The following is a 24,160-nucleotide window of genomic DNA, read 5'->3' on the forward strand; positions in this document are numbered from 1 at the left end:
TAATAAATCTTTACAGTGGAAGGCTAATGCTGTAAAGAAGCAGCAGTTACTCATATTAGTCAGAATGGGGAAACGGTTGGTCTTTTTCTGGTTCCAACAATATTCTTGTTTTCATCTGGCTTTAAACGTGATTACGGAGCAGTCTTGTTTATGCCTTGCTCCATCATGGTCTCAGAATGGCCTTGCACTACCGTGGTGTTCTGGGAAATTGTTTATGTCCAACAGGAGAATACCAAGGCCTATCTGTGAGTGCCAGGCTAGTTCCCAGATGCGAGGGGCAACTGTTCTCTTTCTCATAAGAAAGGCCCATTCACTCGACCGAGGTATATTTGCTGGGAGCCAGGTGCAGAGTAATTCGAGGTGGACAAAAGAGATACGGCCCCAGTCCTCAGGGAGCTCGCAGTGACGTTTGTGCTGTCTTAGACACATTGTTAGAAATGGCAACGGGAGTGGACCAGATCCAAGGAACCGCCAGGACAGAGGCCCGGGGGCGGGGGTGGGGGATGCTGAGAGGTCGGGGTCGGGAGCTGGAGAGGTCGGCTGGGGCCGGACCCTCGGGCACGCAGGGCCACGTCTCCCCCAGGGACGTGGGCATTCGCTGCGCTGATTTGCTCAGAAATATGAAAAGAAATCAAGCAGCTTTAATCAAAATAATGCACCGGGGCTTCAAGCTCATGAATATTCAGCATCCTGCTTCCGGCTGGCAACTCCACTCCAGCCCCGCCCAGCTAGGAGACTGCGCTTGCGTCGCTGGCGCGCGGCTCTGTCGTCATACGCGTGCGCAGCCGCTCGCCAGAAAAGACGCAGAGCTGTGATGGCGAGCTCGGCCGCCTCCTCCGTGCGACCGCCGAGGCCCAAGAAAGAGCCGCAGGCGCTCGTCATCCCCAAGAATGCGGCGGAGGAGCAGAAGCTCAAGTTGGAACGGCTAATGAAGAACCCGGTGAGACGAGGCGCGGGCTGACGGCCCTTCCGAGTCCCACCCCCTTCCCTTCTGGCGTCTCTGGGCGCTAGCGGGCCCTCTTTCCCCGCTTCCGAACTCTGGAACTCAGTACCCGAACCCCAGGGTCAGACCTTAAGAAGGAGTAGGCGGCCCCGGAGATAGTGAGCTATTTTCTGCTCTTATGTTAGAGCCAAGCCTGGATGAGGGCGCTGCGAAGCGGCTTCTCGTGCTCTAAGACCCTTTAACTTTGTGAACAGAAGCCTTAGACTGGAAAGATACAATCCGTGGGTTAGCACAAGGGTTTATTTTCTTCTGAACAGCACTAATTGTTAGAGAGGCATTGGCCAAGACACCTGGGGTTGGAGGTTTCTAGCCATAAACGATGAGTCGCGTTTCTGAGTTCTGCCCTCAAAAGTTGAGTGTAGCCCTGGCAAGGCTGTGGGCTCTGATAGGACCCAGAATATACAGGATGCAGTAAAGGCAGAGGGAAGAAAACAAACTCAGCTTTGGGTGCAAGAAGCAAAGCAGCCTTCACTACTTCAGTTAAAGTTTTTTGGTTGAAAAAGATGTCACTTTGTCAGCCGGTTTATACATACAAATGCTTTCGTGTTTAAATGTTGCAGGACAAAACAGTTCCAATTCCAGAAAAAATGAGTGAATGGGCACCTCGACCTCCCCCAGAATTTGTCCGAGATGTAATGGGTAATGTCTTTTGGATGTGGGTGTGTGTTTAAATAGTTTTTAAAGTGTAGGTATTAAAAACTCTGCAGTTAGTATTTGTTAATTACATCCCTGATAGGAAGAAAAAAAAGTTCACTGATCCAGTATTTTGCTCTTACAATGAAGGGGTATTGTTGCTTGTGGTTTGGCATTAGAGAACTTTCTTCTGCATTGTTTTTAATACCTTGCTTTTTCAAAGTGGAAATAGTTTTTATTTTGTTGGGTTGTAAGTTAACATAGCTAACTATAAAGAGAATAAATAACAGGTGTAAAAAAATTAGAACCACCTGTAATCTATCGTTCTATTTGTAACTTTTTGATACAGTCCTCCAAACCTCTTTATAGTCAAAACCACTCATGCTTAAGAAAAAATGTTTACAAAAATATGGTTGTTCCACACATACTATTTGATATTTGACAACCTACTTTTTTTCACTTCATATATCATGGACATCTTTTCAACTAAGTAGAAACCTAGCATGTCAAATGTGAAATCATCTGGTGGGGGAGGGAAAGGTCACAGGCTCTCTTTTAGGTTTCTGGTCTCTGAACGATAGTCTGCTTGTCCTCTTTAATACTGCGCTAGAGTGGAATTTTTGGTGACTTCACATTCAGCATTCACACAACAAATATTTAATGATACCTACAATATACCAGCCAGTGTGCTAGCTTCTGGGGTACAACGGGGAGTAGGGCAGGCTTGGTCCCTTCCATCACTTCTAGTATCTTTCTTTGGTCCCCTGTGATTAGGAGTAGCCTGTGTTGGTAACTGGATATCATCAAAAGCTCTGGACTGTCCTGGCTTTAGGTTCAAGCGCTGGGGCCGGCAGCGGAGAGTTCCATGTGTACAGGCATCTGCGCCGGAGAGAGTACCAGCGACAGGACTACATGGATGCCATGGCTGAGAAGGTTAGTGAGCCAGGAGGCTGGCTGAACCCTTGGGTTTAGGCAGTGTGCACTTAAACCTTAGAAGAAAGCACTTGAAGAAGAGTAGATACACCTGGTTGTGGCTTGCATGAGGGCTGCCTTGTAAAGTCAGCACGAGAAACAGATGTCAGGTAGAGTCCAGGGTACTTTTAGGTCAGACCCAGCACGGCAGGATGCTCACACTAGGAAATGAATGAGGGGAGGGAGTCTTCCAGGTGGTGGAGAGCCCAGCAGAGTCCCCTTTCCCCTCCAGGCCATCTGCCATGGAATAGAAGCAGGATCTCACACCACTTGAGTTATTATTTCTTTATAGTTTCTCTCTTTCTGGCTGAATGCCTGTAATTCCAGTTAGCTGTGTGTTTGGTGCTAGTAGTGGTGTGCTTTCTAGTGTTTTTGCCTCTTTGAGTTTTCTAGCTTTGAGACTGGCATTTCTTCATGACAGGTGTCAAATAATAATTGATTAAGAATGGAGAATTGCTGGCAGTTCCCTGGTGGTCTAGTGGTTAGGATTCAGTGCTTTCACTGCTATGGCCCGGGTTCAGTCCCTGGTCAGGGAACTGAGATCTTGCAAGCCATGCGGTGTGGCAAAAATAAATAAAGATAAAAATTAAAATTAAAAAAAAAATTTTTTTTAATGAATTGAGAATTGCTTTTGAAACTGTACTGTAAGAACTGTTAAGCTCTCCATTGCTTGATGGGAAAGGCCAGAAACCTCTCTCCTGTTGCTCTTAAGAAATATTCTTTTGGACATTTCACTTGTCTTCTTTCTGGAATTGAGTTTTGGAGTTATTTTATCCACGCCAAAAGTTTTGTTTGATTTTTTTACTAGATTTAAATTGAATCTGTAACTTAACTTGAATGAGAATGGATGTCATAGTGTTTAGTCATCCCCTCTAAAAACTTTGTCTTCTTTTATTTGTCTAATCTTTTTGTATCTCTCAGTGATCATATATAGAGATTTTACATATGTCTCCCCACGTTTGTTCAAAGATATTTTAAGTTTTTTGATTGCAGTGGTGGTGAGTGGTCCCTTAAAAATTTATTTGAATGGCCAAAATTGAGTTTGAAAAATACCTGTATGAGTTTTGAACAGAATGGGATCCTTGCCATGGTGGTTTTCACCTGGTATTTGCTTGTCCTGCAGCCCTTACTCGACCCCCAGGTGTCGGTGGTTCTTCTCCAGCTACTTCTCAATTCCAGTGAGGAGTTTCAGGTGACTTGTCACACAGCTATACCAGGTCACTGAAGGATTTGCACTGTTAGGAATAAACAGAACTCTGTATGTAGAAACTAACAGAAGCACTTTTTTATTTTTAAACTACTTTAGAGGGGAGGAAATAGAGCAGATGGTTGTCTCAAATGCCATCAGTTAGTCTGAAGCTTTTATGTATTGATTAACGACCCAGAGAAAATACAGAAAAATGTTTCACAAACCTTGAATCCACACAAATGCAAAGGTTTTATTTCACATGGTGAAAGAGAGGCTCTGAGGTTAGAAGAAACAAAGAGATGCAAGAGAATCCTTACCTTCCACAGCGACTGTTAGATTGTCACCACTGATAGAGCACATCTGACTCCTGCTTGAGCCCTTGCCGGGGTCAGCAGCCAGCGGGGGGCTCTGTCTTGGTCGCGCTTCAGACATTTCCAGCTCAGCTTCTAAACAGATAAGGTGCTTTTAGTTTGAAGTCATTGCTTTCTAGCTGAACTCTAATTAAAGCTGATTCCTTTCTTGGAAGGAGACCCTTCTTTTTAATTTCATAATTCTGCTCTCAGAGTTTCTGCATTAGTCTGAGCAGATCCACAGAGCCTGGCAGAGGTGTTGAAGCCACCTCTTCCTCCTCTGCTGGCTCCTTTTTTGCTCCATCGACCTTTATGGCTGTAACTAGAAGAAATAGAGATGGCACTTGTTTTTTATCAGTAGATGTCTTTATAGTTTACAAGAGCTTTCCTGTAGGTTATTGCAGTTCATTAGTCTTCCTAAAGGCTCAGGGAAGGAGAAATTATTGTTTCCCCCATTTTATAGATGAGGAAGCTGAGGCTTAGAAACAGGGAGCTGCTAGGAAGAAGTAATACAAGGGATGGATATATATTTATTTGTATGTATGTATGTACTCACATATACATATGTACACCTGTAGGTGTGTTTAGTAGCAGGTGACGGCAATACATGTTATGCTGCCTTAGAATCGGTCATTTGATAACCGTAGCGAGTTAGGACTTGAAAATTCCACGGTCGCAGCCCTCTGGCCACTCCACCCAGTGAACCCCCGTCACTGTCTCTGAAGAAGCAACGCTCCTGTGTGTCTCCTTACCGTCGGTACTCCACTGCATGTCTGACACTGCTGGGCACCGAGGTGGGGGTTTTCCCCACACCGAGCAGTTCTGTGGCGCCAGCTGAGTATCCTACAGTTCAACTCAACCGTGACCCTGTCTGCGTGGAGATCGCGCCATAGCTCGAAGGTTACGGCTCAGTCCTGCAAGACTGAGCCCCGCCCCCAACTTCAGAGGCCAGCCACAAGTCCCTGTTTTCACCTGTGCTTCTGACCCACTGGCTATAAATCAGAGGTTTCCCATGGCCCCCTCCTCAGGTTCAAGTAATTTGCTTAGAGGGGCTCACAGAACTCAGGAAAACAGCTTACTAGTTTTCCGGTGTAGTGTAAAAGGATATAACTCAGGAACAGCTGCATGGAAGAAGGGATGCAGAGCTTCCATTCCTTCTCCCAGCATCTCCAGTGTTCACCAACCCAGGAGCTATCCAAACCCTGCCTCTTTTGGGGTTTTTGGAGGCTTCATTATGTGGACATGATTAAATCACTGACTGTTGGTGATTAGTTCAACCCTCAGCCCCTCTCCCCTCCCTGGAGGTCAAGGAGGTGGGGCAGAAAGTTCCCTTGGCAACCAGCCCCGTTCCTTAGGTGCTTTCCCAAAGTCACTCATAAACTCCTTTGGTTGAAAGGGGCTGGTTATGAATAACAAAAGATACCCATTTTATCTTTATCTCTGGAGTTATTTCAGGAGCTGGGAACAAAACTAAATATTATAATAAAAGATCCCCCTGTGGCTCTTATATAGGAAATTTGTAAGAGTTTTAATGTGCCAAAAACAGTAGATGAAGACCAAATATGTATATATGTTATGTCACGATATCACATTTTCCAAGGCCCTGGAGAACCAGAGCCAGTAGTGCTGCCTCTGCCTTCAGCGAGTACTCAGCGTGCTCCCTCTCCTACTTTCCCTCTTACATTTACTTGTGCACGGACGGTATCTTAATGAACTGAGTTATTTCACCATCAGAGATCCATATATTGATTGCCTGCCTCACCTGTGAGGCAACTTCTTAAAGTGGCCCTGGAGACCTCGATGTACCTGTAGCACCCCCAGTGGTGTGACTTCTAGAGTTTTCATACCCAGGCAGGCCAGAGTTTGTCTAACTGATGTGTTTTTTTGCAGCAAAAATTGGATGCAGAATTTCAGAAACGACTGGAAAAGAATAAAATTGCTGCAGAGGAGCAGACTGCAAAGCGTCGGAAAAAGCGGTGAGGGCTTTGTGGCATCCCGTAACTACCGAGACTTAGGGCGGGAAATGTAGAAGTAAATAGTTGGTGAACGAGTCCTTGTAGTCAAAAGTTTACCTGTATGGCCTGTATAGGTCTTGGGTGTAAAGATCCACAGTGCGGACTTCCCTGGCGGTCCAGTGGTTAAGACTCCACGCTTGCAATGCAGGGGGCGCGGGTTTGATCCCTGGTCGGGGAGCTAAGATCCCACGTGCTGTGCAGCGCAGCTAAAAAAAAAAAAAAAAACCCACGGTGGAGCACCCCCGTAGAGGAATGGCTTTTCTTCCAGTACCTGGGGAGAGATCAAGTCACTTATTGCCCCCTGCCCCTGCCCCTGCCCCCAGCTTGCTACAGATTCTCCAAAGCTTGCTGGTCAGCACTTCGGTGGTGAGCGCATGGATTTCTGTGTCTCCTTCATGTCGGTATTTTAACATCAGGTTTAATAAGTTGCTATGAGCAAACTTCCCGGTTAGCTTCTCCCTTAAAGGAGGGTCTGTAACCTCCCTAAGTGACTACAGGAGTGTACAGACTGCGCCCGCGCACGTGTGTGTGTTGTTTTAATAAATGCTCCCTCAACTTTTAGAGAGCTGAGCAGGATTCTAAAAATTGTCCTTAAATATCTTTGAATGAGAAAGTATCGCCAGTATTTCTGGATTGCGCTAATCACCTCAGGACTCCAAAGAATCTGATCTTGATTCATGAAGGAAACAGGTTGATAGTGTTGATGATGTTGGCATAGCAGAGTCATGAGGAAGTATTTCTTTCTTTCATTTTATCGTAGCATTCGTGTAATTACTAAATTGCTAAAGGTTCTGTAAGTAGATGTGTATTTTCTAAAATATAAAATAGTTAAGGAATTAATTATTTTGCATTTGCAGCCAGAAGTTAAAAGAGAAGAAATTATTGGCAAAGAAGATGAAACTTGAACAGAAGAAACAGAAAGAAGGTGAGTGGTACCCGCTTTTCCTTCGTGACCTTTCTTAGTGCTGATCGCAGTGGTTGACCTGTCAAGAATGAGATTTAGAGTTTGCAGTAGGTTGGCTGGCCTCTGAAGAAATGAAGGCTTGTTTCTATTAGTTTCTACTCGTTTAATTGCAAGTGTCAGGAAGCCAAACTGGTTTAAGCAAAAAAGAAAGATACTGCCTCGCGTTTAGTCCAGGACAGACCTCCTCTCGGGCATGGCTGGTAAAGGAGCTCTGATGTTGTTGGCATTCACTGTCTCCTTCTGTCCCCTGGCTCCCTGTCCTCAGGGAGGCTCGCTTCCTCCTTGTGGTTGTGAGGTACCAGTAGCTGCTCCGGGCCACACCGTGGCTCATTCTTGCCTAGTAGGAAAGACAGGGGGTGTCCCTAGCAAAAGAGTTTTTGTGTCTCTTTGGCTCTTATTGAGTCACTTGGCAAATCAGTTAAGAATGCTTTTGGCTACAAGAGATAGAAAACTCAACTAGCAGTAGTTAAGCAAAGAGGAATTCTTTTTCTCACATAACAAGAAATATGGTGGTAGGTGGCAGCCCAGTGTGGTTGAGTAGCTCAGTAGTGTCAGGCCTGGTACCCCTGCGGTTCTTTTGGCCTTTATCCTGTGGGCATGAGATGGCTGCTGCAGCTCCTGGCATCATGCTTACGTTTAAAGCAGGAAAAAGAGGGGAAAGAAGTGGTACTTGTCTGTTGTGGTTTTTTGGTTTTTTTTTTAAACTGAAGAGCAAAAGATCCCCTATCACGTATTACCTTGTATCTCATTGGTCAGTACTAGGTCACTTTGCCGTCCGTTGCTGTCATCAGGCTAGATGAAAAGAAAACAGAATTGTCATGACTGTCTTTATCCATCACTGGATGCTGGGTACATTGTCACGCTAGACAGAACTGAGATTTGTTAGAAGGAGGGATAGAGGGTGAGTAGTGTGTCAGCATCCCACAGTGCCGCCAGTCCTGCCCACGTCCGAACCCATCACAAGGCCAGTGGTGCCAGCCACTCCTTTGGGAACCCCTGGGCTGCGGACCAGAGAGAGGTCCCAGGTGGAAAGGACCAAGGATGCTAAGAGACGAAACAATGACAACTGGTCACCACATCTCTGAATTGGTGGCTATTCCCTGATTGACTAGACATGGTTCCTAATTGTGATTTTTGGTCTTAAGATAAAATCAGACCTGCACTGACATACGGAAATATGATTGGCCCCTTCCAGGACCAGTTTGCTTATGAGTTGTAAATGTACTGTGTGACACACTGTATATGGTATGGTTTTAGCCTGTTGCCTACCATTTCCGGGAAGAAATTATTTTACGGTACCAGAATGTGATTGCTAGGACATCATCCCTCAAATAAACCACCTCATCACGTTCCCTGCCCTTCCCCCAGCCCACACACACAGAGGAATGTGGAAGTACTTGGTCCAAGGGCAGGAGGATTGGGCACCCCACCAGTCTCATGTTCTGTTGAAGGAGGTACTGTGGCTTGGACCGCATTATATTGGGAAATAGAAAGGTCTCCTTGGCTCTTGGTAATTTGACCCTCCCTGCCCAGGGTTTGTTGTTTTTGCTGCTTGTTGTCTTTGTTGCTGTTTATGTGTTTAGTGACTTTCCTGAACTAACTCTGTACAGCTTATATTCTTTGTTGTGTGTGGCAACTGAAGTCTTTGCTTGGTTAGCTTAGTGGTCAGCTGAAGATTAGAGATTTCCTGAAATGCTTTGAACCAGTAAGTCTCCTGATCTTTGCCAAGGGGCTTTCTGTGTGTGGTGGAGCATGCCTTCACCATTCTGGCAGGCAGTTGACAGTTTTGCCTTAGCCTTCACTTCCTCCTTGCACAGAGCCTCAAGGTTAGCCAGAGGTGAGATTAGGGCCATCACTTGTCTGTCTTAGACATGTGCACAGCTCTGCATGTGCACGTGGCCTTCTAGATCACCAGCTTTTCCTCTTAAACTGTTGGTCAGTTTCTTGTTTGCTTCGACTGTTATCACTGCCTCAGGCAGCTATGATGTTAAACAGTTGCCACTGCTTGTTTTTGACAAATACCTTGAGGAAAAGGCTGTTCTCACTGAGTCAGGTTGAATAAAGGCAAGACAAGCCTTGCGAGTGGAAGTTTCCAGGGAGCTGCCAGACAGGTCAAATAGGGACAGTGCTCTGGGTATGGGACTTCTGAGGAACTCCCAGGGCAGTTTACTTCCTCCAGTGGCTGCTAGGCTGCTGGTTTTCACAGCTACTGTGAGTAGGAGGCTGTTGATTTGGGAGGCTGCGTTGGATCTGCAGAGAGGGAGTAGGAAATAGGGCAAATTTTTTTTCTTAACAAATTTATTTATTTATTTTTGGCTGTGTTGGATCTTCGTTGCTGTGCGTGGGCTTTCTCTGGTTGCGGCGAGCAGGAGCTACTCTTCATTGCAGTGTGCGGGCTTCTCATTGCGGTGGCTTCTCTTGTTGCAGAGCATGGGCTCTAGAGCACAGGCTCAGTAGTTGTGGCGCACGGGCTTAGTTGCTCTGCAGCATGTGGGATCTTCCGGGACCAGGGCTCGAACCCATGTCCCCTGCATTGGCAGGTGGATTCTTAACCACTGCGCCACCAGGGAGGTCCTGTTCTCTCTGGTTTTTTGTTTCTCTGTTTCTCCTTTCCTGTCTTCTTTTGGATTTATTTGAACATTATTATTATTCTATTTTAATTTATCGTGTTTTTAACTGTTTCCTTTTTTATAGTCTTTTAGTTGTTCCTCTAGAGATTACTGTATTTGTACTACTTTCACAGTCTACTTGGAATCAGCATTTCACCACTTTAAGTAGAATGTAGAACTTTTCATCACATAGATTTCTTTACTCTGTATGTTATAGTTGTCTTAGGTATTACATCTCCATACATTGAAAACCCCTTCAGATAATGTTACTTTTTTTTTTAATTGACCTATAGTTGACTTACAATATTATTTCAGTTTCAGGTGTACAACATAATGACTTGATATTTTCATAGATTGTGCACTGTACAGTTATTATAATATTTTTGGCTATATTCCTGATGCTGTATGGGTTGGCCAAAAAGTTTGTTCGGGGTTTTCCATAACACCTTACGGGGGAAAGAACGAACTTTTTGGCCAACCCAATACATTACATCCCTGTGACTTATTTACTATATAACTGGCAGTTTGTACCTCTTAATCCCCTTCACCTATTTTGCCCATTCCCCTGTCCTCCTCCCCTCTGGCAACCACTAGTTTGTTCTCTGTCAGTGGAGTCTGTTTCTGGTTTGTTTTTAGATTCCACATATAAGTGAAAACATGCAGTATTTGTCTTACTCTGTCTGACTTATTTCACTTAGCATAATACCCTCTAGGTTCATGCATGTTCTCGCAAATGGCAAGACTTCATTCTTTTTTATGGCTGAGTAATATTCGTGTGTGTGTGTACATCTTCTTTATCCATTCACCTGTCAGTGAACACTTAGGTTGCTTCCGTATCTTGGCTATTGTAAATAATGCTGCAGTGAACACTGGGATGCACATATCTTTTTGAATTAGTGTTTTCATTTTCTTCAGATAAATACCCAGAAGTGGAATTGCTGGATCATATGGTAGTTCTGTTTTTATGATGTTATTCTTTTTGTTTTCAGTCATCAAATATATTTCAGAAATCTCAAGAGACTAGTCTTGAATAGTGACCAGATAGTTACCATTTCTGTTGCTTTTTCTTTGTTCCTGATGTTCCAGATTTCTATCTGGTATTGTTTCCCGTATGTCTGAAGAACTTCCTTTAGTCATTCAGTTAGAACAGTTCTGCTGGCTATAAATTATCTTAGCTTTTCTTCATATGAGGCTATCTTTATTTCACCTTCATTCCTATAGGACATTCTCACTGGATATAGAATTCTGGGTTGGCAGTTTTTATTTCAGCACTTTTGAAATGCTGTTCCATTTCCTCTGGCCTCCATGATTTCTGATTTTTAAAAAATATGTAGTTATTCAAATTGTTCTCCTATCATTGTTTTTCTCTGGCTGCTTTCAAGATCCTTAGATGTCAGGAATTTGATTATGATGTGTCTGCACATGGATTTCCTTGGGTTTATCCTGGAGTTGGGTTTGGAGTTCACTGAGCTAGTTGAATCTGTAAGCATGTATCTTTGTCAAATTGGGGATTTTTTTTTCAATCTTTTTTTGTCTCTGTTGTTCATACTGGATAAGTCCTATTGATCTGACTTCGAGCTGTCTCTTCCCTATGTCATCTCCATTCTGCTTACCGATTCTATCCAGTGAATTATGTTTTTCAGAAAAGTTTTTCAATTTCCATTCGATTCTCCTTTATACCTTCTATTTCTTTGCTGCAGTCTTCTGTCTTTCCATTTGTTTCAAGAGTCTTCACTCTTACTTCCTGGAAAAATATTTAAATAGCGACTTTCAAGTATTTGGTAGTTCCAAATCTGGGTCATCTTGACATTGGCATTTGTTCCATGCAAGTTGAGATTTCCCTGATGCTTCACATGCCTAGTAATTTTCTATGGATCCTGGACACTTTGAATATTTTATCATGAGGCTCTGGTCTTGCTGATATTTGTTTTAGCAGACAGTCAACCTGGTTGTGTTTGGAACACAGGTTCTGACCAGCCTTCTGTAGATTGTGGTTCCAGTGTCAGTTTGGTTTTTAAAGCTTTTGCTGTGCTCTCAGGTGTGTCCTGTGTGTGCCACCCAGTGGCCAGTCAGGGTTTAGTTCTTTGAGTTCAGTTCTCAAAGTGTTTGGCATGACGATTAGGGCCAGATCCATGCATGTGCTGTCAGGGCGGGCCCAGGAGTTCACAAACAACTTTATGATGTCTCTTCTAATCCCCTCTCCATGATCTCCCCTGTAGTTTCTGGTTTCCTGGGGCTCCCCTTTTCAGACCTCCAGCCAGAAAGTTGGAGCTTGGGACTTTCCTGGTGGTCCAGTGGCTAAGACTCCAAGCTCCCAATGCACGGGGCCTGGGTTCAATCCCTCGTCAGGAAACTGGATCCCACATGCCGCAACTAAAAAAGATCCCATATGGGGACTTTCCTGGTGGTCCAGTGGCTAAGACTCCAAGCTCCCAATGCAGGGGGCCCGGGTTTGATCCCTGGTCAGGAAACTAGATCCCACATGCTGCAACTAAAGGTCCCACATGCCACAACTAAGACCTGGTGCAGCCAAATAAATAAATAAATATTTAAAAAAGAAAAGAAAGTTGGGGCTTTAGTTACCTACTCTGCCACATACTTTGTACAGCTGCCCCTGCATCCAGGGCTGAGTGGTGGGAGGACAGAGAAGAAAAGCAACAGAGTTTGCCCAGCCATCTTAGGACCACAGCTCCTCTGATGAGAGAGGAAGGTTCCCCTCCTTCAAAGTTTTTGCACATGCAAGCCCCTATTGCACCGCAGTTGCTGTGGCCATCCTGACACTGGCAGGATTGCCTGGGAGCTAGGATGTGAGAGAATGGAGAGAAAAGAAGAAACACAAGAATTTCCCCTCCTCTGAGCATTAGGAGTCCGCTTTCTTACTCCTTGAATCAGAAGTAGAAGGTTTCTCTTGGAACTGTGTCTGTGCCCAGTTTCCACTTCTGCGTATTGGATCGCCCTGAGTCCAGGCTGGGGGATACCGGAGGGAAGAAAGAAAAAAAACAGGAAACACAATATTGTTCCAGTGGTACTTTGTATTCTGGTCTTTTTCCCCAGTCTGTGTGCTTTTCAGAGTCCACGCATTCTGTCCAGGTTCTATAGCTGTGTTCAGTGGAGAAACGGGGTCAAATGTGCTTGCTCTGTCTTACCTGGAACCCACCCTCTTATTTGGTTTTTCGAATCCAATTACAGGACTTGATATTTAGCTCTTGTGCATTTCAGCTTGGTGTTATTGGCTCCGTTGATTCAGGTTTCCAAAATCCTTTTGAATTCTGGTTCTTGAATTAAGCATGTTACCATGTCAGGGGCAGGATTGATAAACATACCTCCTTTTGTCATTGGTAAAAATGCTGAGCCAGACTGGGCCAGGGCCAGAGCCCTCCAGCATCCACTAGCGATCTCCATCTAGGCCAACATGGACCTGTTCACAAAACTCTGGATGGAGTTATTCTCCAGCTAAGAATCAGCTAGACTCACTCTTCTTTCCTCTTACCCACAGAGGTGTCATTCTAAACTAAGATAATTTGAGGTCAGGGAGTAAGTACAGTAGGCATAGATTCTAGGCTCAGCTCTCACTCTGGCTCACCCTGACCTTAGCATCTCCTGTTTGAGCAGCTGGTTTTTTTAAATTTTAGTCTGTAAAATGATAAGCTCTTTCTAGATCTAAAATTCCACAGCTTGATAACTTTGCCAAACGCCTTGCTGTAATGAAGATATAGCATATTTGGGCAGCAGGAGGGGCGGTTCCCTCACCAGTAAATCTAAGAACCTTTCAGAACAAGAAACAGGTTAGTTTGCTCTGAGTTTGTACTTAATGAACCTGTAGTGGGTCTTTGGAATCACTTAATAACTTTTTAGTAATCAGCTCTAGAATTGAAGGAGACAGGAGGCAATATCCCAGAGCTGAGGTTTCTTTTTTTTGTTCTTTTAATATTTATTTATTTATTTGGTTGCGCTGGGTCTTTTAGTTGTGGCAGGCAGGCTCCTTAGTTGCGGCATGCATGTGGGATCTAGTTCCCTGACCAGGGATCAAACCCAGGCCCCCTGCAACTGGGAGCACAGAGTCTTAACCACGGCGCCACCAGGGAAGTCCCCAGAGCTGAGGTTTCTTAAATCCCCCTTTTCTAGCCCCTTTTACACATTAGGTGCATGTGATGGTGCAGTTTTCAGTCACTTTTCTTTAATTTGCCCAAGGCTATGAAGAGTATATGAGATGGTAGATTTCATCCAGAACCTCTAACCTGTTTAAAACGGCTTTGTGCCCTCTCACTGGGTCTCCCCCATCCTGAGCTTCAGTTCTATCAGAAAGATAGATGTTTGTGCCCATGGTGCATCATAGTAGCACAGTGTTTTTTCAAACTGAGGGATGTGATCCTTTACTCGCTGGATCATGAAATCAGCTTAGAGGTTACAGATGTTGGTTTTTTCATGGTTTTTTCAAACATGCATAAAGTAGACTAGAAAATACCAGAATGCATCACACCCTGAATAACTGTTCTGTGAAATTTTCTTTCATTTTCTATGTGGGCTGTGGGCTGCAGTCAAACAGATTTGAAAATCATTGTTACGATACATGAGCCCTGTTCTTCTACTTGTGAAGTTAGCATCTGTACCTATTAAAAAAATGATTAGTAATAATACATGGTTGTATATGCTTCGCACCAAATGAGCTGGATGGAGAGTGCTGTAGGGATAACTTCCTAAAGATGGTTTGTGTGCCGTTTACCTCACCCTCTCAGCTTCCTTCCTTATTTTTCATTTTGTGAAAGGGAAAGTAGGTTTTCTAGGTGGTTGAAGTGAACAGAAACTTAATGTGATAATCAGTTGTGCCACAAGGTGGCTTCTGTGCGCTTCTGGGTTCTTGAGGGACTTGGAGATAAATTACTCGAGCTTTTTGGCTCTTCTCCTATAAAGTGGTAAGGGGCAGCTGGCTAGGAGTTCCGTTCTGTTTTTGGAGAGGAAATATTCCCACTTGTTGTCCGTGCTGGTCCAGCAGTTCAGTGAAGACGCCCTGCAGTGTGGGACTTGTCTGAATGATACCACAGGATGGTGTTAAGCCAGTTTGGATTATTGTGACGCCTTGAACTCCCAAAACGATGTATTCTGATACCAGTGTTACTTATCCTGACACAGGCTCACCTACCAGAGAAACCCAGGGTGACCTTAAGGTGATTTGTTACTAAGTACGTCAAGGGCAGTTTCTTGACGGTGGCGGGGAGGAGAGAAATAGGTGAGGGAGATTGAGGTACAAACTTTCAGTTACAAAATAAATGAGTCACAGCTATGAAATGTGTAAGTGTGGGGAATATTGTCAGTAACTGTGTAATATCTTTGTATGGTGTCAGATGACAGCTAGATTTATCGTGGTGATCATTTTGAAATGTATAGAAATATTGAATCACTGTGTTGTGTACCAGGAACTAATATAGTGTTGTAGGTCAATTATACTTCAAAATCAAGCAAACAAACACTCATAGGAAAAGAGATCAGATTTGTGGTTACAGAGGTGGGTGAATGGGAGGAAAGGGAATTAGATGAAGGTAGTCAAAAGGTACAAACTTCTGGTTCCAAGGTAAGTACTGGAGATGTAATGTACAACATGATAAAGATAATTAATACTGCTGTACATCATGAATGAAAGTTAAGAGATTTCTCATCAAAAGCAAGAATTTTTTTTCTGTCTCTTTAATGCTGTATCTGTATGAGATGATGGATGTTCACTAAACCTGTTGTAATCATTTCAGAACTGGGGGTGGGGGGAAGCAGTTTCCCAGCCTCAGCACTGTTGACACTTTGGGCCAGATAATTCTTTGTTGTAAGGGACTATGTATATCCTGTTCATTGTAGGATGTTGAAGGGCATCATGGCTTCTGCCCACTAGATGCCAGCAGCACCCACCCTCCCCTCAGTCATTGACAATCAAAAATGTCTCCAGACATTGCCAAGTGTTCCCTCGTGGGGGAGGGGGGCAAATTGTCCCCAGCTAATAAAATTCATATCTCAGCTGGTATCTGGTGTTTGGAAGGCACTCAATTTATGTGGGTTTTTTTTAAATTAATTAATTAATTACGGCTGCGCTGGGTCTTTGTTGCTGCATGCAGGATTTCTCTAGTTGTGGCAAGCAGGGGCTACTGTTCGTTGCGGTGTGCGGGCTTCTTGTTGCGGTGGCTTCTCTTGTTGAGCCACGGGCTCTAGGCACGCGGGCTTCAGTAGTTGTGGCACGCGGGCTCAGTATTTGTGGCTCGCAGGCTCTAGCACAGGCTCAGTAGTTGTGCACGTGCTCCGTTGCTCCGCGGCATGTGGGATCTTCCCAGACCAGGGCTCGAACCCGTGTCCCCTGCACTGGCAGGTGGATTCTTAACCACTGTGCCGCCAGGGAAACCCCTCAATTTATGTTTCGGATTGAACTATTTGTTTCAGTGCCAAAACTCTTATACATATTATGTTGGAAAACTATCCATAGCCTTTGTGTCTTTTGAGAATAAAGGTAATTAATATATGATCATTTTAGAAATTTTTAGAATATGCAGAAAAAGTCAAAAATAAAAATTATCCATAATTCTTACTAAAAATAATCACTTTAACATTTTCATGTTTATTTCAATTTTAATATTTATTATATAAATCTATATAATTATCATATTTACAGTTGTCCTACTTTTTCATATAACATTGTATCACATTTTCCCATGTCCTTGCAATTCCATAGTACAAAAGGATTTTTTTCCCTAGTGTATTCATTCATCTGTTTTTTTGTTTGTTTGTTTTTGCTTTGTTTTTTTATTTTTTTGTCTGAGTTAAGTCTCGTTTGCGGCATGCAGGATCTTTCGTTGTGGTGTGGGCTCTTCATTGCGGCGCGAAGGCTTCTCTAGTTGTGGCGTGTAGGTTTTCTCTTCTCTAGTTGTAGCGCACAGGCTCCAGGATGCATGGGCTCTATAGTTGTGGCGCGCGGGCACCAGAGCACATGGGCTTTGTAGTTCGTGGCACGCAGGCTCTCTAGTTGAGGCACGCGAGCTCAATAGTTGCGGCATGCGGGCTTAGCTGCCCCGCGGCATATAGGAACCTAGTTCCCCGAATAGGGATCGAACCCACGTCCCCTGCATTGGAAGGGCTTCTTTACCACTGGACCAGCTTCTTTACCACTGGACCACCAGGGAAGTCCCCATTCATCTGGTTGTTTTAAAAAAGTTAACATCAGTTTCAATTACACTCAGTGGCATTTTACCTAGTATTCCTATAGTCTAAATAAAATCTCAGATTCTTAGATTTTAAAATTTTACGTAAACAGTAGCATAAGAGTAATGGAAAAAGCTCAAATATTATCATCCTCATAGATCACCTTTCTATGTGTCCATTTTCTTTTAATCTCTCCATATGTACGTCATTTGTATGTAATGATAATTGTAGTGTATGAGCAGTTTCCACTTTGCTTGTTTTTATTTAACATTATAAGCATTTCTGGTCCTTCATAATTTTTTCAGTGACTGATAATATCCAGCAATTGACATGCCATGATACACCTAACACTTTCCCTTTTGTTAGACATTAGATTGATTCCAGTTTTTCTCTTTAGAAGATATTTTACTGAATTTATGCACCTGTCTCCCTTCCCTCTTTCTGGGTCATTTCCTTGAGATAAATTTCCAGCAGTGGGAATTATTAGATCACAGAGTGTAAAAAGAGTTCTTGGCTCTTGAAAAGTATTGCCAGTTTCTTTCCAAAGGAGTAATACCAGTTTTTACTGCCATCAACAGTGTGCAGTGGTGTACACTTTTACCATATCCTTGCCATATTCCTCCACATGGATAACAATGTGATTTCTGAGGAAGTCAAGGTCTCATTGAGGATTTAGTAAAAAACCTTACAAAAATATAGATCCAGGGGACTTCCCTGGTGGTCCAGTGGGTAAGACTACGTGCTCCCAATGCAGGGGGCCCAGGTTCGATCCCTGGTTGGGGAACTAGATCCGACATGCATGCCGCAGCTAAGACGTCCGCATGCTGCAACAAAGAGCCCGCATGCTGCAACTAAGACCTGGCGCAGCCAATCAGTCAATATCTATCTATATCTGCAGATGTGGCAGGACGATGGTAGCAGCCTCCACTCTCTTCCCATCCCACCCCCAACGCCGCCCACCTTGAACAGCCTCCAAAGCTCTTTTTAAAACAGAGGTTGGATTGTCATTCATTCTTCTGCTTGTATAATAACAATACTTAGCATTTATTGAACATTTATTGTGTAGCCCCAGTTCTAAGGTGCTTTGCAGGTATTAACTAACATAATCCTCACAGCGGCCCTGTGAGATAGGCAGTGATGTTATCCCCATTTTACAGTTGACCTTAGGGACCAAGTGGTAATGGCACCCATAGATCTAGCGGGAGTGAGTGACAGGCCGGGATTTGATCCCAGATAATGGGTCTCCACTGGCCTTGTGCTTACCCGCGGGGTGATCCTGCTTGAAACCTAGTCAGTAGCTCCTGCACTCCTGCCCTTTCTGGTCTCTCCACCATTTTGTTCTGGCCACTCCCTTCCACGTGTCCTCTACCCTCGCCAAGCTTAACATCTCTATTCTCCCACCTCTGCTCGTGCTCAGGCCTCTGAGCTCTTTTTCGTTTTCATGCTACCCGACTCCCCATCTGCTTGGAAAACTTCTCATCTTGCACCTTCCTCTCTTTGTAAAGCCTTTCCTAACCTCCCTCCCCACCCAGCCTCCACCTTGCTCCACAGGGTTTTGCACATACTTGGTTACAGAATCTGCTGAATCACATACGTGCTTATCTATTCTGTTGCAATCTCAGTTCCATGAGGGTAGACAGTGTCTTTTTTTTTTTAAACTTTGTTTTAGAATGATTTTAGATTTACAGAAATATTACGAAGATAGTATAGTACAAAGAATTCCCATATACCCAGTTTCCTGTTGTTAACATTTTAAGTTAATGTGGTTCATTTGTCACAACTAATGAACCATTGTTGATACATGTAGTAGCTAAAGTCCATACTTTATATTTCCTTAATTTTTAACTAATGCCTTTTTCTTGTTCCAGAATCCCATGTAGGATATCACATTACATTTAGTCATCATGTAGCCTTAGGCTCTTGTTAGCTCTGACAGTTTCTCAGACTTTGTTTTGATGACCTTGAGAGTTTTGAGGGTCAGATGTTCTGTAGAATGTCCCTCAGTTGGGATTTGTCTGACGTTTTTCTCATGAGTTATTTATTTTTGGGAGGAAGACCACAGAGATAAAGTACCATTCTTAGGTCAGGGCTGGGTGCTTGTCAAGATGGCTTGTCACAGTTGATGTTGCCCTTGATCACCTGCTCAGGCAGTGCTCTTCAGGGTTCTCTGTGTAAAGTGACTCTTTTCTTCCCCTTCCCACGCTGTGCTCTTTGGAAAGAAATCACTATGCGTAGCCCATACTTAAGGAGTGGCGGGTTATACAGCCCCTCCATGAGGGCGGAGTAGCTACATAAGCTATTTGAAATTGTTCTGCATGGATTTGTCTTCTCCCTCATTTCTTTATATCAATATGGACTCTGGGATATTTATTTTATACTTTAGGTTTAATCCAGTACTACTTTATTTTCTTGCCCAAACTCTTCCAGCTTTAGCCATTGGGAGCTCTTTCAGATGGCCCCTGTGTCCCTTTTACATACTTTCATTATTGGTGGAGTTTTGAGGGGTTTTGTTTTGTTTTTAACAGCACTTCCTTAGTTCCTGGTGCTACAAGATAGTCCAGACTTGTCTTGTGTATTTCCTGTCCGTAACCTAGAATCAGCTGTTTCTCTGAGTCCTGTTTCTTTTTATTGGAGAATGAAATGATTTTGTTGAATTACCAAATGACTTGAATGTGCAGCAGATTCCTAGGTTTCTCCTTTTTTAGAGAGATACTTCCAGGCACCAACAACCTGTCTCCGACACACAGGAAACAATTGTGTTTACTATTAATTGAGGCACTACATTTGCAGGAGCTTTTCAGTCACAAGGAGCGCTCTGAGTCCTCCTCTGTCAGTCAGCACTTCAGGCATCCGGAACACCCCATTCCACAAACATCCAGGTTAATGAGTATTTTACTGGGGTTTTTTTTTCCACTATTACAAAAGTTTATTTAATAAAAATGTTCAGTAATAAAATGTACACGAGCCAGTTTTTATCATAGTAAAATGTGGAGGGGACATGCGGAAGCAGTTGATTTCTCTGGTGAACACAGCCATTGTTCGTACTGGTTCCAGGGCTTCTAACATGGTACTGTTTCCTCATATTACCACCACTCCAGTATTGTTCTGTTGCCCACTAGTTGCCATCTCCGCACATTCATCTATCACAAGATTCATAAAGGGATCAAAGCCCCACAATATTCCTTGGACGTGTCTGCCACCATTTAATTTTAGTGATAACTTCTCCATAAATTTCTTCCACTCAGGAGGGTGAGCCTTGCTCATGATGTCTACTCGGTGAGCTCAAAGATGCCTCCTGTTTTACTGTCTCTTTAAGATCAGAATGAAAGATCAAAGCCTATGCTCTTGTCCTGCTGTGTTCAGATCTCTATGGATATGGTTGGTGGTTCTTAGAGAGGCTTGAGGCTGACCAAGTATGACTAAGTTATGGAACAAAACAGGTAATCAGCAGTTTCGGCCTTGGAGCCCAGGTTCTAGAGCAGAGCTCCCCCGCTGATATATGGGGAATGGACTACACATGGCAGAGACCCTGATCCCCTTGCCTTCAGGGTGGAGACTGAGTGCCCATGGCCTTGGACCAGTTGCCCCACATGCCATAGAAATACTGTCCTTTTCCATGAGTGCCATGACATGAGAGCGCTTAGGGAGTTCTGCCCTAGGAGTTCAGGGAGCTCAGAGCTATGTTTTTGATCCATCTATAGTTTTTCACTCAGTCTCTGCATAGCATTTCCTCCCTCCCTCCCTCCCTCCCTTCCCTCTCTCTCTTCCTTTCTTTCTTCCCCTCCTTTTTTTTTAATTTTGGTAAAATACACATAACACAGAATTCACCATCTTAACCATTTTTAAGTGTACAGTTCAGTGGCACTAAATACATTCAAATTGTGCAACCATTATCATCATCATCATCTATTCCCATAACTCTTTTCATCTTGTAAAACACAAACTATATCTTTTAAACAACAACTCCCCATTTCCTGCTCCTCCCAGCACCGGCAACCACCCCTTCTACTTTGTCTCTGAATTTGGCTACTCTAAGTACCTCCTATAAGAGAGATCATACAGTATTTGTCATTCTGTGACTGGCCTGTTTCACTCAGCATAATGTTCTCAGGGTTCATCCATGTTGCAGCCTGTGTCAGAATTTTTTTCCTTTTTAAGGCTGAATCATTGCACTGTATGAATAGACCACATTTTCCTTATCCATTCAGTATGCTCACCTCATTCCTGTTTTCACCTCATTTTTCTTTTTTATTTTATATTGGAGTATAGTTGATTTATAATGTGTTAGTTTCAGGTGTACAGCAAAGTGATTCAGTTATACATATATCTATTCTTTTTCAGATTCTTTTCCCATATAGGTTATTACAGAGTATTGAGTAGAGTTCCCTGTGCTATATATAGTAGGTCCTTGTTGGTTATCTATTTTATATATAGTAGTGTGTATATGTTAATCCCAACCTCCTAATTTATCCCTCCCCCCTTCCCTTTTGGTAACCATAAGTTTGTTTTCGAAGTCTGTTTCTGTTTTGTAAATAAGTTCATTTGTATCATTTTTTTTTTAGATTCCACGTATAAGTGATATCATATAGTATTTGTCTTTCTCTGTCTGACTTACTTCACTTAGTGTGATAATCTCTAGGTCCATCCATGTTGCTGTAGATGGCATTATCTCATTCTTTTTTATGGCTGTCATGTCATTTTTCTTTTGCCTCTGTTTCCTTCTGCATTTCTGCAGGCAAGGTACCAGAGGCTTGAAAGTCAGATAGTCCAGGCTTGAATCCTAGGTCCTGGTTTTACTGATTATGAGACCTTGGTTAACAGATTACTTAACCTCTCTGAGCTTTATTCCTCATCTGTAAGATGGATATAGAGGAGTGTTACTTATCTCATAGACTGCTGTTGAGAGTTAAGACGGTACGTATATGCAAAGACAGTAAGCACAGTGCCTGGCACATAATAGGTGTTCAGCAAATCTTAGCTACTAAAGCGTGCTCATCATTTGTTCTTTCAGAATTTCTTGTTCTTTTTGGCATGAGGTTAAGATGGAGGAAAACCCTAAATAATTAAATCATAGAGATGATGTCAACCCCTTGCCATGAGTGCTCTCCAGTGTCCCGTCCTAGGGTATGCAGGTGACTGTGCTGTGCCCTGGGCACCCCCAGGCCTTGAAGCTCTTCGGCCCTGTGACAACAGCAGTAGCAAAGCTCTGGTGCCTGTGGGCCCTGGGATGCTGGAGTGAGTTTCTGCATGTCTGCAGGAGGAGGCCCACGGTGCCTGCAAGTGGCCTCCTGGCGTGGACGGGGAGCTGGAGGACTGGTGTGGGCTCTGCCTCGTCCCAGCTCTCGCCTGCCGCCCTGCTCCCAAGAAGAGGGGAGGAGTTGGGAACAAGCTGTCTTTGTGCTCTGCTGTCAGCCAGCTCAGCTGCACTGAGGGTACTGGCAGACCACCAGGGTAGACACTGGGATTCAGAGCTGCACGTGGAGTGTCAGAGGCTTTCTGCATCTGTGGGAAGAGCCGGGAAGCCGACATACTTGTAGGCAGAGCCCTCTGCTACAAGGTTTTTGAGACTCCTTTTGCAGACTGGGGTGAGAGCTGGAGACGTCAGCAGGAGTGTTGTCAGCCTAGCACGAAATGTTAAAGGGCTGCTGTGGACGTCGCCCTGCCAAGGTGACAGACTTTAGGGGGGATCATATAAAAATCAGTAAGGTCTGATTTATGGGGCGTCAGGATCTCATGTGTGCTGGACCTTTTCATGAGGATGAGGCCCGCCCTCCAGCAGTGGTAAGGTCAGTTCTGTGACTGGCCCTTTATACCCGGGAGGGGCAGTGGGGACTGGTGGACATGAGGGCCTCTCGGGCTTCTCCCTGTACAGTCCAAGAACAGCTGGTTCCTGGCTTTTCCTGAGCAGTCCTTTCTTGGAGTACCCCTTGATTGATTCGCTAATCAGGAGATACTCTAAGATTTGTATCTCTCTAATCCAAATGTCGTGTGATTACAGGAGCCAGTCAGTCCCAGGAGCAGCCATCCAGTGGCTCTGAGGCGGCATCTGGAACAGAGGAGGAGGACGAGGCCAGTTTCATCATGGGGCGATGACGATGTTGGCCACGGCAGCTGTCTGGAGCCTGGCCCGCTCTGTGACCGGGACCTCAGAAAAGCCTCCACAGGCCTCACGGGGAAGGGAGCAACCTCTGTTTCAGCTCATTTTCCCTCCCAAAGCCTCACTGGATAGAAGCAAGTAGGAGTCCACCCTAAGGGCTCACAGCCCCCCTGTTGGCAGGACTGGGCCTGTGGGAGAGAGGACCGTCTCCTGGACACTCGAGGGCACTGCCAGGCAGGGTTCGCTAACGTTCTCGCTGCAAGCGGGGAGATGTATGACCTGGTCCCCCCGCTGCCTGTTCTCACGTAATTGGACGCTGATGTGTTTGGGGCTGGTTTCTGTGAAGCGAATGTTTATTTAGTAAAGAACAGAAAAACTTTAGGTTTTGTTCGGACCTGTGAATGTTAATTACAGAAACTGGAGAGAAGGCTGTGAAACGACATGAGAGGGATGGGGCCTGTTCCCAGACTCGTTGAAGGAAATGGCCTTGGCTGTGGAGCTAATTCTCCCTGCAGGGCACGTGACCTCCATTTCCTTCAACGGAGAGTGCAGACTGCACCCCAGAACACGTGCTCCCTCCCAGCACACATGTGCAGAGGGAGATGTGGGACTAAACTGGGGCTGAGCCAGAAGAGAGGACCTTAACGTGTGAGAGGAGCTTTGCAAAAACAACCGGTGAGTAGAAAATAAGCAGGTAGAGAATCCAGCTTGGGCTGGACCAGAGGAGATGGCCTGGGGGCTCCTAGCTGCAACTGCAGGGGAAGCAGATGCATTGACCAAAAGCTGCATTTTCATCTGGAGTTAAGAGGGGATCTAAACAGAAAATGGGAGGTGACTGAGGGTGCCTTTTCAGGCCAACAGGAGGAACTCGGATGGTTTCTAATTAGAGCCTTTGCTCACTTTTTGGATATTTCCAAGTTTCTAGCTCTATTTTGTGCCTTTTATGAAGTTTGATAGAATTAGGGAAGTAGTGGTTTTGAGTGAAGGGAAACTAAGAAACACCTTACTTTTCTTGATTTCCCTGGCTCCACCCTGAGCCATGTGACATCTGTGATAACTTCTGTCTTTCCGCAGTTCAAGTCACAGGAATTTTTCTTTCCCAGGAAGCTGAAATGGCAAGTCAGCCGTAATAAATTAGCACACACCCTGACTGTA

At 44.3% G+C, this 24,160-nt stretch overlaps 2 protein-coding genes across 2 annotated transcripts; one reads left to right on the forward strand and one right to left on the reverse strand.

Annotated features, from left to right (window-relative positions):
- Window positions 1–773: 773 nt before the first annotated feature.
- PRKRIP1 (PRKR interacting protein 1) lies at window positions 774–24,160 on the forward strand. Its single transcript, XM_007186593.3, has 6 exons — window positions 774–940; window positions 1,564–1,642; window positions 2,469–2,569; window positions 6,038–6,123; window positions 7,020–7,087; window positions 22,907–24,160. Exons 1-6 carry the CDS (start codon window positions 815–817, stop codon window positions 22,999–23,001), a joined length of 555 nt encoding a protein of 184 aa, XP_007186655.1. The 5' UTR covers window positions 774–814; the 3' UTR covers window positions 23,002–24,160.
- On the reverse strand, window positions 19,861–20,326 carry LOC114238456 (small nuclear ribonucleoprotein G-like). The gene has a single exon (XM_057529535.1). The coding sequence runs from the start codon at window positions 20,170–20,172 to the stop codon at window positions 19,987–19,989; it is 186 nt and encodes a 61-aa protein (XP_057385518.1). The 5' UTR covers window positions 20,173–20,326; the 3' UTR covers window positions 19,861–19,986.

This window comes from Balaenoptera acutorostrata, chromosome 15 (genome assembly GCF_949987535.1).
Source record: "Balaenoptera acutorostrata chromosome 15, mBalAcu1.1, whole genome shotgun sequence".
Taxonomy (NCBI): domain Eukaryota; kingdom Metazoa; phylum Chordata; class Mammalia; order Artiodactyla; family Balaenopteridae; genus Balaenoptera; species Balaenoptera acutorostrata.

Coding starts and splice junctions, on each gene's coding strand:
- LOC114238456 (XM_057529535.1), bottom strand. CDS start 20,172: ATGAGCAAGGCTCACCCTCCTGAGTGGAAGAAATTTATGGAGAAGTTA.
- PRKRIP1 (XM_007186593.3), top strand. CDS start 815: ATGGCGAGCTCGGCCGCCTCCTCCGTGCGACCGCCGAGGCCCAAGAAA. Junction 941..1,563: donor AACGGCTAATGAAGAACCCG/GTGAGACGAGGC, acceptor TAAATGTTGCAG/GACAAAACAGTTCCAATTCC. Junction 2,570..6,037: donor TGGATGCCATGGCTGAGAAG/GTTAGTGAGCCA, acceptor GTTTTTTTGCAG/CAAAAATTGGATGCAGAATT.